At 54.9% G+C, this 17,236-nt stretch overlaps 1 protein-coding gene across 1 annotated transcript; it reads left to right on the top strand.

The window, feature by feature from the left end:
• The first annotated feature begins 540 nt into the window (after window positions 1–540).
• Ccdc88b (coiled-coil domain containing 88B) lies at window positions 541–16,706 on the top strand. Its single transcript, XM_027408460.2, has 27 exons — window positions 541–600; window positions 835–974; window positions 1,088–1,202; window positions 1,284–1,353; window positions 1,434–1,492; window positions 1,581–1,664; window positions 3,615–3,758; window positions 3,921–4,069; window positions 4,195–4,276; window positions 4,395–4,553; window positions 5,058–5,204; window positions 5,372–5,480; window positions 5,633–5,769; window positions 5,858–7,021; window positions 11,189–11,316; window positions 11,388–11,505; window positions 11,746–11,841; window positions 11,917–12,057; window positions 12,528–12,784; window positions 13,070–13,213; window positions 13,379–13,565; window positions 13,672–13,817; window positions 14,003–14,101; window positions 14,295–14,461; window positions 14,975–15,181; window positions 15,333–15,401; window positions 16,651–16,706. The coding sequence occupies exons 1-27, from the start codon at window positions 541–543 to the stop codon at window positions 16,704–16,706; spliced, it is 4,434 nt and encodes a 1,477-aa protein (XP_027264261.1).
• Window positions 16,707–17,236: the final 530 nt, after the last annotated feature.

The raw sequence follows: 17,236 nt of genomic DNA on the forward strand, positions 1-17,236 counted from the left end.
GGTAGTATAGACCAAGTATAGCTGGGTCAGCGTCCACTCCCTCCTGGGGTTCAGAGAAGCTGGCTGGGGCAGGTAGCATCTGCAGCAGGTTCCAGGGTTTGAGATGGATTGCCATGAGGCTGAAGAGAAGAAGGAGATATGGCGCTCAGACTCCATGGTAAATCCAGAGCCTCTTTAGTGACCATAGAGTGCCAGGCTGGGGTCACCCTCTCTTACCTAGAAAGGCAAGGATTCCCTATCATTGCCATGGAGTCAGGAACCCTGCAGACCTCCCCTCAGCCATCTTACAGCTTTGTATCTCGTCTTATCTGAGCCCCAGGTGTGTGTGTGTGTGTGTGTGTGTGTGTGTGTGTGTGCGCGCGCGCTGCTGAGGCAGGACTCACACACTCACAGCGTAGCCTGGCAGAAGAACCCCGGAAGAAGGAAGCTGTACAGGGTCTGTGGCTGGGCCCCTGGGATCCCCCAGCCAGGGACTTCCTCTTCCTCTCAGAGCAGGTGTAGCTGCCACAGCGTGACAGGGACTACACCCTGACCCCCAACATGGAGGGGGCCAAGGGGCCCAGGCTCAAAGACTTCCTGAGTGGGAGTCTGGCCACCTGGGTGAGGAACAGGTGGGGGGGGGCTGGGTCTGGGGAAGTGAGTGTCAGGGCAGACTGAGGGCTGGGGGATGGGTGGAGGAGAGTGAGGTGGAGTCTATTATCTGGGATGAGAGGCACTCAAGGGTGAGGAGATGGGTCCTAGGGTGTACTGGGACAGGTCAGGGGCTCGTGATGGATTTACTGGCTGCAGGGAGTTTCCATCAGTTCATCTGACTTCTTCTGTTTGTCCCTTCAGGCACTGGGACTGGCTGGGCTGGTGGGGGAGGCAGAAGAGTCAGCGGGGACAGAGGAGGAGGATAAGGGGCCTCTTGGCACAGAGAAGAGATTCCTGCAGCTGAGTGATGGGGCCTTACTCCTTCGGGTGCTGGGCATCATGTAAGTGACTTGGGGTTGGGGAGGCAGCTGTGAATGGTGGGAGGAGCCTGAGGGTGGAGGGCAAGGTCTGGGGGTAGGTGGGTCCTCAAACCATGTCCCCTGGGTGACCGCAGTGCTCCTAGTTCCCGAAGAGGAGGGCTTCGAATGATCAAGGGCCATGATTGTCCTGCAGCCTGTCGGATGTGGAACTTCCATCATCTGTGGGGGCGGCTGAGGGATTTCTACCAGGTAGGGCACTGGGAAGACCTGACTAGGAGCCTGGCAACTTGCCCTTGTGAAGGTGGCTTTCTTAGTGTTGGCCTGTTCCAGGAAGAGCTACAGCTGCTGATCCTGTCGCCGCCCCCAGACCTCCAGACTTTGGGGTGTGACCCCCTTTCAGGTGCTGCTTCCCACCTGCCCTCTACCCTCTGTCCCTGCCCCCATGTCCCTCCTTAACCCCCTGTGGCTTGTGCCCAGCAGAAGAGGCAGTGGACGAGCTGGAAGGCATCCTTCGGCTGTTGTTGGGAGCCTCGGTGCAGGTGAGGAGGGGGAGGGAGAAGAGAATGGAGTCTTGACAGGAGGAGGGAGCCCCCTGTGTGCCATCTTTGGTCCTCCTGTCTACCACAGTGTGAACATCGGGAGCTCTTCATCCGTCACATCCGGGGCCTCAGTCTTGATGTCCAGAGCGAGCTGGCCGTTGTAATCCAAGAGGTACTGATGCAGTCTAGAAGTGACAGTCTAGGGGTCTTTTTTTTTTCTACAGATTTTTCTAAAATTTGAATTAGAAACAAGATTGTTTTATATGACAATCCCAGTTCCCCATGCCTTCCTCCCCTACCCCCCCCCCAACTAAAACCCTACAAATCCTTTCTGCTCCCCCTGGATGGTGAGACCTTCCATAGGGGGTCATTGGAGTCTATCATAACCTTTGGGATAGGGCCTCGTCCCCCTTCCCCCCGTGTGTCTTGGCTCAGGGAGTATTTTATTCCTCTATGTGGAATGGGTTCCCAAAGTCCACAACTATGCTAGGGATAAGTACTGAACTACTCAGGAGGTCCCGTAGGTTTCTGAGGCTTCTTCACTGAAACCCATGTTCCTGGGGTCTGGATCAGTTCCATGCTGGTTTCCCAGCTATCAGTCTGGGGACCAAGAGCCCCCCCTTGTTCAGGTCAGCTGTTTCTATGGGTTTCACCAGCCTGGTCTGGACCCCCTTGCTCTTCACTCATCCTTCTCTGCATCTGGATTCCAGTTCAGGTCAGTGATTAGTTGTGGGTGTCTGCTTCTACTTCCACCAGCTGCTGGATGAGGGCTATCGGGTGACATATAAGACAGTCATCAATCTCATTATCAGGGGAGGGCATTTAAGGTAGCTTCTCCTCTGTTGCTTAGATTGTTAGCTGGTATCATCTTTGTAGATCTCCAGACATTTCTCTAGTGCCTGATTTCTCTTTAAACCAAAAATGTCTCCCTCTATTATGGTATCTCCATTCTTGTTATCTTTTATTTTTCCCCTGACTCAACCTTTCTGCTCCCTCATGTCCTCCGCACCCCTCCTCTTCTCCCCTTCTCATTCTCCTAGCTCCCTCCCCCCTCTTCCCATGCTCACAATTTGCTCAGGAGATCTTGACCCTTTCCCCTTCTCCAGGGGACCATGTATGTCTTTCTTAGGGTTGTCCTTGTTAACCAGCTTCTCTGGCAGTGTGGATTGTAGACTGGTAATCCTTTATGTCTAAAATCCACATATGAGTGAGTACATACCATGTTTGTCTTTTTTTGGGTTACCTTGCTCAGAATGGTTTCTTCTAGTTCCATCCATTTTCCTGCAAATTTCAACGTTTCATTTTTTTTTCTTTTCTGCTGAGAAGTACTCCATTGTGTAAACGCACCACATTTTCTCTATCCATTCTTCAGTTGAGGGGCATCTAGGCTGCTTCCAGTCTGGCTATTACAAATAGTGCTGCTATGAACATCAGTCTAGGTTTTCTCTGTGGCTTTGGAGGCTGTCCTGGAACTAGTTCTTGTAGACCACACTGGCCTTGAATTCACAGAGACCCACCTGCCTCTGCCTCCTGAGTGCTGGGATTAAAGGCCTGTGCCACCAACGCCCGGCTTCAGTCTGGGGGTCTTGATTGGCTTTGTTTTCTCTGTTAGTTAAAGAATTAAAAGCAGGAAAAACCTGAAGCACACCAGGTGGCAGCAGAGAAATCTCATGCAGTTAAGAAAGGCATTTATTGGGGGTGAGCAAACACATGCAGCTGACACACAGAGAAAAGGCCTGGCGTTTCTAAAGCCTTTCAAGAGTCTTGCTCCCCTTCTTTAGGGTTGGTCATTTGAAGACTGACGGGATAGTTGATTGGTCTGTAACTGTTTTGTGACATGCCCTCATCAGGCTTTGAATTTGTTGATGTTGAGTCAGTCCAGCAGGGGCCTGCTGGGAGGCAAAAGCTGCCAGGTTTTTGTCTCAAGTCATGAGGAAGAAGATGGCTCGCTTGGAAATTCGCCACTACCTTTGTTACCTAGTCATGGCCCTTCTCCCAGTATGTCTGCCTACCAGGGAGTCTGACTCCTGGTCTCTCAGTACTGTGGTGGACAGCAAGTGGGACTGTCACCACCACTGAAGCCACCCTCCTTCTTCTGATGTATTGTTCTGCCTGCCCTCAGGTGACCCAGCCCGGCGCTGGTGTGGTACTGGCTCTTGCTGGACCAGAGTCTGGAGAGATAGAGGCTGTGGAGCTGGAGATGCAGTTACGGAACCTGATGGGGACAATGTCCAGGCTGGTGCGAGAGCGTGATCTAGGGGCACAGGTAGGGACAGGCAACAGGCACATGGAGCTGGGCAGGGAGATGGGGTTCCCGGCCAATGTTGGGGCTGCCGCTTGTTATAACCCGGAATGATTCTGTGGGGATTGGAAGCCTTTATGTGCAGAGATTATGGAAGGTGCCTCTTGACCTTTACCTTCCCACCAGCGGTTAGCTGAAATGCTACTGGAGCGGGAGCCAGCCCGCTTGCTGTTGCCAGAGGTTCCTGCTAATGCTTCTGCAGAGGGTCCCTCGCACCATCTGGCTCTGCAGCTGACCAACGCCAAGGCCCAGCTGAGACGACTGCGGCAGGAGGTGTGAGTGTCTGCAGGCTGGGGAAGGGGCCGACGGAACCTGGATGGGTCTCGAGCCCTGGGGACATGATAGGGCTCAGGTGTGGGTTTGAGACTGGCAGACCCCCTCCATCACCCCATCCCTCCAGGGAGGAGAAGGCCGAGCTGCTGCTGGACTCCCAGGCCGAGGTGCAGGGCTTAGAGGCTGAAATTCGAAGGCTCCGCCAGGAGGTGCGCTCCAATGTCCCCCACCACTGTCCCCTCCTCATCGCCGTCCCATTGCTCCCAGCAGTCCTTCACCCCTCTGTCCCGTGGTTGGCTGATCCTAGTTCCACACCATCTGGCCCAGGTCCAGGCACTGTCAGGACAAGCCAAACGCGCCGAGCTCTACCGCGAAGAGGCAGAGGCACTGCGCGAACGGGCCGCCCGCCTGCCGCGACTGCAGGAGGAGCTGCGGCGCTGTCGCGAGAGGCTGCAGGCAGCAGAGGTCTTCAAGGGCCAGCTGGAGGTGAGGTGGGGGCGGGGCTGTGGGCGGAGCACGGTGGGGAGTGCGGGAGGAGGCTGGCCAAGACAGGAGTGAGTGGGTCAAACTTTGTTGGGGAGACCGTGGTAGTAGGGAAAAGCGGGTGGAGTCTGGGAGAAACCCTTTAGGATGGGCGGATGGAAGGGAGAAGAGGAGGAAGTCTATGGAAGGGCGGGTTTTGAAGAGAAGGATGGGGCCATAGGTAGAGCTAGGGAGTCTGCAGTGAGATGCTAACAAGTAGGGATTACTGATAAGTGTGGTCTGGAGGGATGTGGCCTTGGAAGGCGATTCCTGGGGGGAAGTGGGGGGCTGAGGGGGGCCATGAGCTTGAGAAGGGTGCTTGGGGAGACCTAGGAGAGAGCTGCAGATGGAGGGAAGAGGTAGGAAAAGGAGGCAGGGTCTGAGGCCGTCTCAAGGGCAGGAATCTGGAGATGCCAGGCCCTGAAGCACCGTGCATCTCGCCACGGACCCTCCCTGCTGTCCCACCAGGAGGAGCAGCTGCTTTCTGGGGCCCTGGAGGCCTCAAAGGCGATGCTGGAGGAACAGCTGGAGGTTGCCCGAGAGCGCTCAGCCAGACTGCATGAGACCCAGCGGGAGAACCTGCTGTTGCGCACGAGGCTGGGCGAGGCTCATGCGGTGAGCTAGGTTGACCTGACCATCTGTCATTGTCCCTGGTCTCCCACGACTCCAGTGATGCCCAGGGTTTCTCTGAGCGGTTTCTGTAGCCTGTCGGACGCTCAGATTTGCACATTTGGCCTGGGCCAGGTGAGAAGGCTGCGCTGACCCACTCCTCCATACCCCAGGAGCTCGACTCTCTGAGGCATCAGTTGGAGCAGCTGGTGGAAGAAAACGTGGAGCTGGAGCTGGAACTTCAGAGGAGCCTGGAGCCACCCCCAGCCTCCCCTGGGGAGGGTGAGTCCGGCCTAGGGTGGGGAGAGAGGATCTGGGGTGGAGGCAGACTCTGAGTGGGGAGGGCTTGTTTTCATGCCCTTACTAGGTCTCCTAGAGGTGTTGATGGGGAATCAGGGAGGGGGAATAGAGTCCTGACTTGGCCTTACCTCCAGCTCCCCTACTGGGAGCAGCACCCTCACTGCAAGATGAGGTGAGGGAAGCAGAGGCTGGGCGGCTAAGGAGAGTGGAACGGGAGAATCAGGAGCTCCGAGGCCTGCTGCAGATGATGCAGGAGCAGCTTGGCAGACAGGTAGGTGCCTCCAGCATCCTTATCCTTACTGGTTACCACCCCCAGCTCTATCCTAACTCTGTCCCCCATCCCTCTCATATGTTCTCAGCACCCTCTGCTAGAGGAGCAGAGCAAGGACTCTATGCTGCCTGTGCCCGAAGGGGGTCCCCCAACCCCCCTGGCCCCAGATCACAGCCTCAAAAGCTGGGCTTGCCAGAGGGGAGGTGAAGGCCCTGAATCCTTGGACCTGGCTTCCTCAGCACCAGACTCTGACATCACAAGGTTATCTGAGTGTCCCCAGGCACCTGATTCACACTCAGAGGTGATGGAGAGTTCTTCCCAGGGGGCTTTTCGGGATCCCAAGACCTCAACCCTAACTCTCCAAGAATCAGACCCTACTGTGGAGGAGACACATGGATCTCTGGAGAAGTCCAGCCATGGAGTCTCTCTGGAGGGCCCCATTGTCTGGGCCCAACCACAGGATTCAGAGATCAGAATCGAGGTGCAGGAGTTGCTAGGAGAGCCTGGAAGCCGAGAGGCTCTTCAAGGGGAGTTGGTGCCTGAGGCTCGGGTCCTGAAACAGGAGAGTCCTGAGTGCAGGCCCAGTTCTTCAGACTTCAAACTCCAGGAGCTGCTGAAGGATCAGGAGAACCTGAATCAGGGGCTAGAGCTGTCCAAGCAGCAGACAGAGGCAGGAGGGCATGAACTGAGGCCCGAGGTGTTGGTCTGTAAACCGGCCCCTCAGAAACCACAACAGACATCAGAAGGGGCTCTTGATGCCTGGTCCAGGAAGGAGCCAATCCCGGAGGAGACCCTGGCCAGTGCTGCCCCAGAGGAGCAGGCCCTCAGAGAGGAAGTGGCGCAACTAAAGAGAGAGGTTGTGGGCCTTGAGGCTAAACTGCAAGCCCAGGCCCAAAGACTAGAGGCCCGAAGTGCAGAGGCTATCTGCCTCTCTGAGGAGCTGGCCCAAGCACGTAGAGCAGAGGCTGAGGCCCTTCAGGAGGCGGAGACCCAGGCCCGGGAGCAGGCCCGTCTGCGGGAAGCAGTGGATACAGCTAGCCTGGAGCTGGAGGCTGCTTCTCGAGAGCGGGAGGCGCTGGCAGAGGCACTAGCAGCAGCAGGCCGTGAGCGAAGGCAGTGGGAACGTGAGGGGCCCAGGCTGCGGGCTCAAGCTGAGGCTGCTGAACAGCAAGTGCAGACTCTGGAGAGCCAGGTCCGTCGTCATCTGGAGGAGGCTGAGAGGGAGCACCTGGAGAAACAAGCCCTCAGGGAGGTATGTAGGGTATGGCAGTATGTCAGGGAAACATACTGGACCTGGGCCAGTTGCTGGGATGTACAGTGTGGGCTCCTTCACTGCACTGAGATGGGACAGAAGGTAGAAAGTCCAGACCACTCTTGCTGTTGCAGGATACAGCTGATGGCCAGTCCTTGATGGGTGGGGAAGGCTACAGGAGGGACTCACACTGCCAATCCTGTGGTCTATCCTGCAGTCGGTTGTGATAGTCTCTGCCCCTTTGCCTTGGCTCTAGCTTCCTGTATAAAACAGAGATGCTGTGCCTTGCAGCCCTCATAGTCTGTTGGCAGAGTAGGATAATTGTGGAAATCACCTGGCTCATATCTGGCCAAACCCTGCTGTAAGTGACCAAACTGATTTTTTTTTTTTTTTTTTTTGAGACAGGGTTTCTCTGTGGCTTTGGAGGCTGTCCTGGTACACCAGGCTGGTCTCAAACTCACAGAGATCCGCCTGCCTCTGCCTCCCGAGTGCTGGGACTAAAGGCGAGTGCCACCACTGCCCGGTAACAATGATTTTTTTATAAGCTGGGGATGGAGTCCATTTTGTAGAGAGTTTTCCTGGCATGCACAAAGCTCCAGGTCCATATGCAACTCCATATAAACTAGACATGCTAGCATATGCTTGTCATCTCAGCACTGAGGATATGGAGGCAGGAAGATTAGAAGAAGTTCAAGGCCATTGCTCTAGTTTGCTTTTCTATTGCTGTGTTAAACACCATGCCAAAAAAATAAAAATAAAAAAGAAAGTTGGGTGATTATAGTCCATCATGAAGGAAGTCAGGGCAAGGCAAGAACCCAAAGCAGGAACCTGAAGGCAGGAACTGAATGAAGCAGAGGAATGGCTCTGCTTACTGGCTTCTCTTCATAGCTTACTCACTTTGCTTTTTTTTTTTTTATAACTCAGGACAACCTGTCCAGGGATGGTGCCACTCACAGTGGGCTGGGTTCTCCCTCATTAATCATTAACCAAGACAATGCCCCACAGACTTGCCTATGGACCATTTGATAGAGGCATTTTCTCAGTTGAGACTCTTGATCCCAGATGGATGGCTTGTGTCAAGCTGAAAGCACAGACATCCTTGACTATACAATGAATTGGAGGCTAGCCTGGGCTACATGAGACTCTGTCTAGAGAGAAAACAAAAACATTTACTAAAGACAAAGTGCCTGCCTGGGTGTGAGAGGCCTCCAACAAGATTCCACTCCATGCTGAAAGAGTAAGATCTTAGATGAGGAGGGACAAGTAATCTAAGGCTGGGGGACCCAGAAAAAGTCACAGCAGTGGCCAGCTTAGAAGGGGTTGCCACTTTGTCTCCTGGCATGGAAAGCCTCATGGTGTGGGCAGACCCATGTGTGGTTGAGATTGAGGAGGGTCACCCTGGTGGATGGGTACCTGGGCCCAGTGGTAGCCATGGCAGGTAAGATTGACAGGGGCACAGGGTCAGTGATGGACGGGAGACAATGTCTAAAAATGCATTCATTCATTCATTCATTCATTCATTCATTCTTTCATCATTCATTCACATACTGTATGAGGCCAGCCAAGACCCTGTATCAGGCTGTGTGCACAGTGATGACCAGATAGGGGGATGTCCATATGTACAGGTGGGAAGGAGACAGGACAGTGTGGGGAGCTATGGGTCCAGGCTGAATACATCAGAGAAGGCTTCCAGGAGGAGGTGGGAGGAGCAGATGCAGGTTCGAGTTGCAGAAGTCAGGAGATGTGAGGCTGAGGAGCAATTAAGCAGGGCTCTTGTCAGGCATGGTGAAAGCTTCCTTCTGTGCTGAGGGAAAGGCTGGGGCTTTCTGTGAGTGAATGGTACCTCTGGAGGCTGGAGACAAGCAAAATGGTCAGGCCACACTGGGCGGCAGAGCCAAGGGCAGCACGGAGCAATGCTAAGGGTATTAGAGCCGTGGGCTGGGAACTGGGTGCTCCAGACAAGACCCCGAGGCTCAGCAGGAAGAATACCTTGTGTAGGCCCCTCCCAATGGTGAGGGTGAGGAACAGCATAGGGGAGGGCTGGCTGACACAGGGAAGGTACAGGAGAAGATATGTAGGGAGTGTGAGAACTGATACGTGTGAGCCAATGAAGACAAAGGGTCTCTCTGGGGTATATACTGCAGGATGGGACCCCGTCATCTGCCAGTACAGAACTGTATGATGTGTCTGACCCCCCTGATGTCAGCTGTGTAGCTCGCAGCAAATTACTTCTTAGTGTCATGTTCCTCATCTTTAAAGTGGCAACAAAACTGCCTGCCCCTCCTGTGGTGGTACATGTCTGCGGTCCTGCCCTTGGGAAGCTGAGGCAGGAGGTTTGAGAGTTTGAGGCCAGCCTGAGCTATATTGCCAAGCCTCTGAGGCTAAAGAGGGGGCTGGATAGCGCATACCTTTAATCCAAGAACTTGGGGTGGGGGTAGAGGAAGGCAGGATAGATCTCTGTGAGTCTGAGGTTAGTCTGGTTGGTAGTGACAGGAATACATAGTGAGATCCTGTCTCAGAAATAAATAAATACATAAACAAAGGGGGAGAATAAAAAAGAACCAGGGGTGGAGGGCAAAGAGAGATAGAGAGACGAGAGGAAACCCAAAACTGTTCCTGTCTGATAGAATCTCATAAAACAATGTGTGGCAAGAGCTTAGGGTGTGACTGGCTCCCAGTACACTTTTGCTTTTATGGGGAGAGAGACTGGCAGTGAAGGTAATGGTGGGGCCTGGAAGAGTCGGCTCTGAGGACTTAGATTGTGGGAGAGGCTGAGGGTAGAGAGAGCTGGGACAATTTCCTGACTGGAACAGTTCTAGGCACCACCTGGATGTGGTACTGACCGAGCTGGCTAGAAGGACAGACAGAAAAGGGATCCTGAGGCTTTCAGGTGGGCATGGAGGCCTCCCAGGCTGGGTGGAGGGGCACTGGGTAGGGCTATAGCCGGAACAGTGAGTGGGCACAGCCTAGGCCTCTGCTTTCATCTACACTACAGGTTTTTTTTTTTTTTTTTTTTTTTTTTTTTTTTTTTTTTTTTTTATCTCCAGCAGTGTCAGGGCCCTAGTGGTCAGCCAGGCAGTAAGGCCTTATAGGAAATGAAATTTTCTCCTCCTCCTCCTCCTTCTTTTTGAGACACAGCGTTTCTCTGTGTAGCCCTGGCTGTTCTGGAAATCACTCTGTAGACCAGGCTGGCCTTGAACTCAGAGATTTGCCTGGTTCTGCCTCCTGAGTGCTGGTTAAAGACATGCACCACCACTGCCCGGCTGAATTGTAGTTTTTTATCCAGAGGCCATGTCCACATGTGTTGGGAACTACAGTGCCCAGGGCAGGGTGTGGACGGTTGTTACCTAAGATAATGGCTCAACAGCAGTCTTCGGAGGCAGGGTGTGGCCAGTGGCTGGTAGGGTCACCTTCGTGTAGCTTTATCTTTCCAGGGTCCCCAGGAGTCATAATGGTTTGGTCTCTTTCCCCCTGGAGCTCATAGGTCAGAGTTGGCCTTCCACCCCTACCCTGGAATGTTGTGGCCCAACTGCCATGGCCTCTGACTCAACCTCTGCAGCCTTGCACTGTGGTTAGGCCCGAGATCCTGAGTTCCGACTGCTCTCAGTAGCCACCCCTTTGTGGTGGAGGTGCTGTGCACGCCCACCTCCACTGAGCCCCTGCATATGGCTGGTGTGGCAGCTCGCAGAGCTCGTTATCCAGCTCGTCACCCTCCTGGGTACATTCGAAACTATGGGCTCAAAGAGGTGAAGCCCCTTTCTTAGTGTGCATCTCTGATTCCTTACTCAGGAGCTGCTTCCACTCCTTACCAGGGTTAGGGCCACCCTCCTTTCATATCCATCCTGCAAGGCCACCACACCCCACTTCCAGGTCTTTTAGATAAGTTATCACATTGAGCCTAGACCTCATTATATAGCCCAGGCTGGCCTTGACTTTGCAGCCATTCTCCTGCTTCAGCTTCTTGGTATTACAAATGTGAACTACCGTGTCCGTCAGATGGGAACACAGGCACCCACAGAATTAAAGACATTTGTGAGGGTAACAGAGCAAGGCAGAGAGCAAGAAAACCCCTTCTCAGGCCTGTCTCTAGCTCCCCTCTGTTTCTGGGGGAGAGGCATGTTTCCCATTTTCACCTCTACCTGCTGAACCTACCCTGCCTGCCCTCAGGAGCTAGAGAAGGCTGTGGTACAGGGCAAGGAGCTGGGGACCCGGCTGGAGCACTTGCAGCAAGAGCTGGAACAGGCAGCCTTGGAGCGACAGGAGTTCCTCCGAGAACAGGAGAGCCAGCACCAGAGGTGGGCACAGTGGCTGGGGACAGGGAGGGGCAGCGAAATAAGGGCTGGGTGTTAAAGGTTTCTCCTGTTAGGTACCAGGGCCTGGAGCGGCGGCTGGAAGCTGAGCTGCAGGCAGCAGCCACCAGTAAGGAGGAAGCGCTGATGAAGCTCAAGGCCCAGTCCCTGAAGCTGGAGGAAGAGCTGAGTCAGGTAAAGCTGTCCTGGGAACAGAAGTGCCAGCCCCTTGCTCCAACCCAGGAGTAGGCAAACCAGGGCTGCCAGAGCCGTATTGGTGGCTAGCTGCTCACCTCATACCCTGGTGGAGCTGTTCCTCCATTCCTTAAGTGGATGAAGCCTCTTGGTGTGATGGCTCTGCTTTATCCTGGGGTCCAATACTTTCCTATCCATGTGAGGCACCTGTTATTTGTGTCCCGGACCTTGTCCCTGCAGCTTCGACAGAACCCTGTGGGCCTGTCAATGGAGGCGAGATGTGAGCCTCGGACTGTGGAGACCCAGGGTGGTCGGCTCATTGAGGTGGAGAGAAGTGTGAGTGACAGAACGGGGATTGCCCCAGGGGGTGGGAGGACTAGCCACTTGGCCACTGACAGCCTTTTCTGGCAGAATGCCACATTGGTGGCTGAGAAGGCAGCGCTGCAGGGGCAGCTGCAGCACCTGGAGGGTCAGCTGGGGAGCCTGCAGGGCCGGGCACAGGAGCTCCTGCTACAGAGTCAGCAGGCACAGGAGCACAGCAGCCGCCTGCAGGTGGGTGGCAGCCTGGAGCCATTGTCCCCTGGCCATTTGGGTCATCTTGTACCCTTTCCCATACTCCAGCCAGCTGCCCCTCCTGTTTTCACAGTACTTGCCCCCTGCCCTTAGCCATCCCAGTTTGCACCTTCTCTCTGTCCTTGCTTTCAGAATTCACACTTGCGCCATCCCCATCCCGATCACCTCACCATCCCAGCCGTGTCCTCCATACCAGCCATTACTCCCCAACTCTTCCCTATTCTCTGTCCGTCTGTCCCATCGCTGTTTTGGGTCTCTTGCATGGCCCAGCTTGTCCATGCCACCACGATGCCTCTCTATTACTTTTAACCTCTTGCCATTCTTCAGCTGTCCCTCTGCTACCTCCATAGCTTGTTCCTGTCCCCTGCCTCTGGTCTCAGGCCACGCCCCTTATTCCTTCTCGGCTGGGTGCCTCACGGCAGTGGTCCTGCCTGTTTGCTTCACCTTAGGCTGAAAAGTCAATGATGGAGATGCAGGGCAAGGAGTTGCACAGGAAGCTGGGGGTTCTAGAAGAGGAGGTGTCGGCAGCAAGACGGGCCCAGGAGGAGACTCGTAGGCAGCAGCAGGCTCTGCTTCGAGACCACGAGGCCCTAGCCCAGCTGCAGCGGAGACAAGAGACAGAGCTGGAGGGACTGCTGGTGCGGCACCGAGATCTCAAGGCCAATATGCGTGCACTGGAGCTGGCCCACCGTGAGCTGCAGGGCCGGTGAGACTCCCCAAAGGCCCCACTTCTCTCCCTGGCATGCTTACTTGCCTGTCCTCCTCATTAGGTCTGACCCAAAGGGGGGAATTCCATACTCCACATATCTATCCTATTGTGGATCTCTTGGGGGTCTGGGCTCCCCAACTTTGAGGCTAGGAATGGTGCCACCTAGCATGGTGTTCTGCTTTTGGGGGCTTTGCTGGGGATGTAGTGCTTATGAGGAGTCAGACTTCCAGATCCCCGTAACGCAGTGCCTACTTGCTAAGGCTTTGGTCCTTGTCCCTACAGGCATGAGCAGTTGCAGGCCCAGAGGGCCAGTGTGGAAGCGCAAGAGGTGGCTTTACAGTCAGAGCGTGAGCGCCTGATGGAGGATGGGCATCGGCAGCGGGGCCTGGAGGAGGAGCTGCGGAGACTTCAGAATGAACACGAGAGGTACCAGCCCTGGTGCAGCCCTGCCCCCGACTCCCCAGATCAGCATTCCTACATGTGGAGTGGGTTGGGGTGAGCTAGTCATTGCCCCTGTGTGTTCTGCTTTGCCTCCTCTCTGTGGGTGTGGCCTTCCCGGCTCTTGGAGAACAGTTGTCTTTGTCGCCAAAGAGCTCAGGAGCTACTGGCTGAGGTGTCTCGGGAACGAGGGGAGCTCCAGGGTGAACGTGGGGAACTGCGGGGCCGGCTGGCGAGGCTGGAGCTGGAACGGGCACAGCTGGAAATGCAAAGCCAGCAGCTGCGTGAGTCCAACCAGCAGCTGGACCTGAGCGCTTGTCGACTGACCACACAGTGCGAGGTGTGGCATAGTGTCAGGGCGGGCAGCCTAGGGAGGCCAAGGCGGGCAAGCCAAACTGGGACAGTCTCCGGTCTGGTATTCATTTTGGCCTTGCTGCTGCCCGCAGCTGCTGACCCAGCTTCGCAGCGCCCAGGAGGACGAGAACAGGCAGCTGCTAGCCGAGGTACAGGCCCTGAGCCGGGAGAACCGAGAGCTGCTGGAGCGCAGTCTGGAGAGTCGAGACAACCTGCACCGAGAGCAGCGAGAGTACCTGTGAGCATGCGCAGGGCAAGGACCACGCCCCCTGATGCTTCAGGGAGCTCTCCTCCACTCCCCACCCCGAGGTCCTATCCCAGGCATAGGGCAGTTTTCCCTGCAACGTGGCTGCTCTGGGTTACACCTGCTTCTGCCAGGGCTTTGCCAGGATTTCTGTGAACCCATTCTCTCCTTCCTACCAGGGACCAGCTTAATGCCTTACGTCGTGAGAAGCAGAAGCTGGTGGAGAAAATCATGGACCAGTACCGTGTGCTGGAACCTGGGCCCCTGCCCCGCACCAAGTGAGGCCCCACCTTCTGGAATGGGATCCTGATAACCTTTGCCCTGTCCTACCATCTAACCTCCAGTTCCCTAAGAGCCAGGCTGGGATGCAGGTCTTAGTGAGGGTTTTCCTGACCCTTTTCATCCCCTGACACGACTCTCCCCTCTCTCCCTTCCGTTTCCTTATCCCTTCTTATGCCCTCTTGCCCCCAGGAAGGGCAGCTGGCTGGCAGACAAGGTGAAGAGACTGATTCGGCCCCGGCGGGAGGGGGCCCTCCATGGGGGGCCACGCCTGGGGGCCGATGGGGCTGGCAGCATGGAGAGCCTGGGGGGCCCCCTGGAGACGGAGCTCCCCGAGGGCAGGGAAGCAGATGGGACAGGTGGGTCTGAGGGCCTGGCGACCAGGAGGTCCCTATCCCATGCCTCCCACCCTTGGCATCTGCCATATTATCTGGCCTGCACACGTGCCTCCTTGACTTTTCCTGCTACCTGCCTCCAACTTGCCTCGATGATGTTGGCTGCTCTCTACCTGGGCCTGCGGAGACCCCTGCCTGGCTCCTCCTTTCTGCCTATATTGCTACCTCCCCATTTCTATACAACCCACACCATGTCGACGACCTCACAGCATCAGGGGACTTTAGGGAAAGGTCATTCTCCTTGATGGTACAGAAGGAAACTGAGGACCAGAGAGGGTGAAGTGCCTTGCCCAAGACCACACAGTGAGCTATTGTATGAGCCAGTAGCACATTGGCCAGGCTCCTCTGTCAGGTCCCTTCTCTCCTACACCCTGCTCATCTTTCTGCCCTCTGCAGCGTCACCCACTGGCTCTCTGCTTGACTGGCCTCTCTCTGTACTTTGATGACACCCAATCCCTCCGCATGTGCCTCTCACAGGGTCCTCGTCACCGGCACCCGTGCGCCGTGCCCAGAGTTCTCTCTGCTTGGGAGAGGAGACCCAGGCAGGTGGGCAGCGGCCCAGACTCAGCTCCCGGTTCCCTGGCGGGCGAAGCTCTGAGTCATTCAGTCCAGGAGATACTCCAAGGCAGCGGTTCCGACAGCGCAGGTCAGGCCCCCTGGGGGCACCCAGTGCCCATAGCAAAGGTGAGACACAGAGTCGCTGAATATGAGCCCCCATCATCCAGTGGACCCAGCACCTTTGGGTAGGAGGTTCATTCGTTAAGTCTCTGCGTCCTCTGTGCCTTGCCCACCACTGCCTGGCACCATGGCGCAGTGCCTGCCTCTTGATCCCCAGGATCTGGTGTGGAATGGGACGGCTCCGTTAAGACTCTCCCGGAACATGAGGCAGATGCCAGTCGAGAGGGTGAGTGAGGGTCGGTGACTCGTCTGGGGTCCCTGGAAAGTCTCATTCACCAATTCTCTCTTCTGACGAGGAAGGATCCTTTACCAAACACCAGCTGGAGCGCTCCTAGGGAGATGGCAGGGAACATTTTGGTGTAGGGAGGCAGACAGCAAACACTGCCTGAAAATAATCACTGTCTACTGTCAGCCCCGACTGACAGCAATACAGTGCCAACAGGGCATGAGTGGTACATGCCAGTCATCCCAGCTCCTGGGAGGCTGAGGTAGGATTGAAAGTTCAAGCCCAGCCTAGACTCAATGCAAGACCCTGACTTAAAGGGAGGGGGGGATATGATGTTGTGAGCTACGTGTGTATTTTTTTCCTTTTTTAGCAACCTTGTCAGAAAAGACAGAGATAGAGTACAGAGATTTCAATGACACTACTCATTTAACTCTGTCTGCCTAAATGACTACCATCTCAATATGTAGTCAGTACAAAAAATTATAAATGAGATTTTCTGTTTTAAATTATTTTACTTTTTGAGACAGAGTCTCACTGTGTAGCCTGGCTGTCCTGGAACTTACTATATAGACTGTAGTTTGAGGCCACCCTCAACCCTAAAAAGATCTGCCTATCTCTGCCTCAGGAGTGCTGGGATTAAAGGTCTGATCCACCATGTCCAGCTGAGATTTTCTTTCTTTCTTTCTTTCATTCTTTCTTTCTTTCTTTCTTTCTTTCTTTCTTTCTTTCTTTCTTTCCTTTTTCTGAGAATGGTCTCACATAGTCTAGGCTAGCCTTGAGCTGCTCCTCCTGCCTCTACCTTTCCTGTGCTGGGATTGTAGGTATGCCTTACTGTTTTCTTGAGACAAGTTTCGTTATATAGCCCAAGATGCCCTAGGACTGTGTAACCCAGGCAGGGCACAAACATGTGGCAAGTCTCCTGCCTCAGCTTTCTTAGTCCTGGGATAATAGTTGTATGTCATCACACCCATTATTTTTTCATATTAAGTTGTTAAAGTCTATCAAGCATTTTACATGCAGACATATAACAGTTTGTGCTAGCAGAGGCTCAGTCCCAGCATGACAGGAGGTTACAGTGCTGGGGAAGAAGTAAGTGTGTGTGTGTGTGTGTGTGTGTGTGTACACAGGCTGGGATTTGAATGAGGGCACTGGATGGGGACAGACTTCAGAAGGTTTAGGGTCCTGTGGGCTGCCTTGACTGCTGGGTATCTTCCTGGGGAAGAAGCCTGAGCCCACCTTTTCTCTCTAGCCCTTCAGGAACAGAAACCGGAGAAACATCCCCTTACCCCTTCAGTCAGTCAATGACACTGTGGTGACAGGAGGCTTAGGAGTGAAGCCTTCTCCTCATTGTAGGGTCAGTGGGTCTCCCAGGCAACCCAAGATGCGGGGGACCCAGGCACTCCAAGGAAGGTCCTTGAACAAAGAGGCCTGGACTTCCAGTCCCTCCACGACTTGTACTGTGGCCCCGCAAAGGAGCTGGGACAAACATGTGGACAGGGGCTATGACTGGTCCCAAAAGGTATCTCCTGTCCAGGGCTCTTGCTCTGACACACAGCCATCATTGAGGAGGCGGTCTCTGGGGGATCCCCCAGCTGAAGGAGACTGGAAAGAGTGGGCAAGACAGCCCCCTGCCTGGTCTAGATGGGAAGCCAAGGCCCATTCTCTTGGGTCAAGCCTGGGCTGATATCTAAGCCTTGTCCGGGACATGAGGGAGAGGAGAATAAAGCTGTCACCCTTGAATCTGGGCTCTGTGTCTGTTGGCTGACTCTGGGAGCCTGGAGGTGTTGGGGATTCCTATTGGTGGGCTTCTGTAGCCAGGGACCCAGTCTGGAGCA

Source organism: Cricetulus griseus, chromosome 3 (assembly GCF_003668045.3).
Source record: "Cricetulus griseus strain 17A/GY chromosome 3, alternate assembly CriGri-PICRH-1.0, whole genome shotgun sequence".
In the NCBI taxonomy this organism is placed as follows: domain Eukaryota; kingdom Metazoa; phylum Chordata; class Mammalia; order Rodentia; family Cricetidae; genus Cricetulus; species Cricetulus griseus.

What these genes read in the sequence shown, in the direction of transcription:
- Ccdc88b (XM_027408460.2), top strand. Translation starts at nt 541, where the DNA reads ATGGAGGGGGCCAAGGGGCCCAGGCTCAAAGACTTCCTGAGTGGGAGT. An exon ending in CGAGAGCAGCGAGAGTACCT is followed by an intron (nt 13,818 to 14,002) that starts GTGAGCATGCGC and finishes CCTTCCTACCAG; the next exon opens with GGACCAGCTTAATGCCTTAC. An exon ending in ACCCAGTGCCCATAGCAAAG is followed by an intron (nt 15,182 to 15,332) that starts GTGAGACACAGA and finishes CTTGATCCCCAG; the next exon opens with GATCTGGTGTGGAATGGGAC.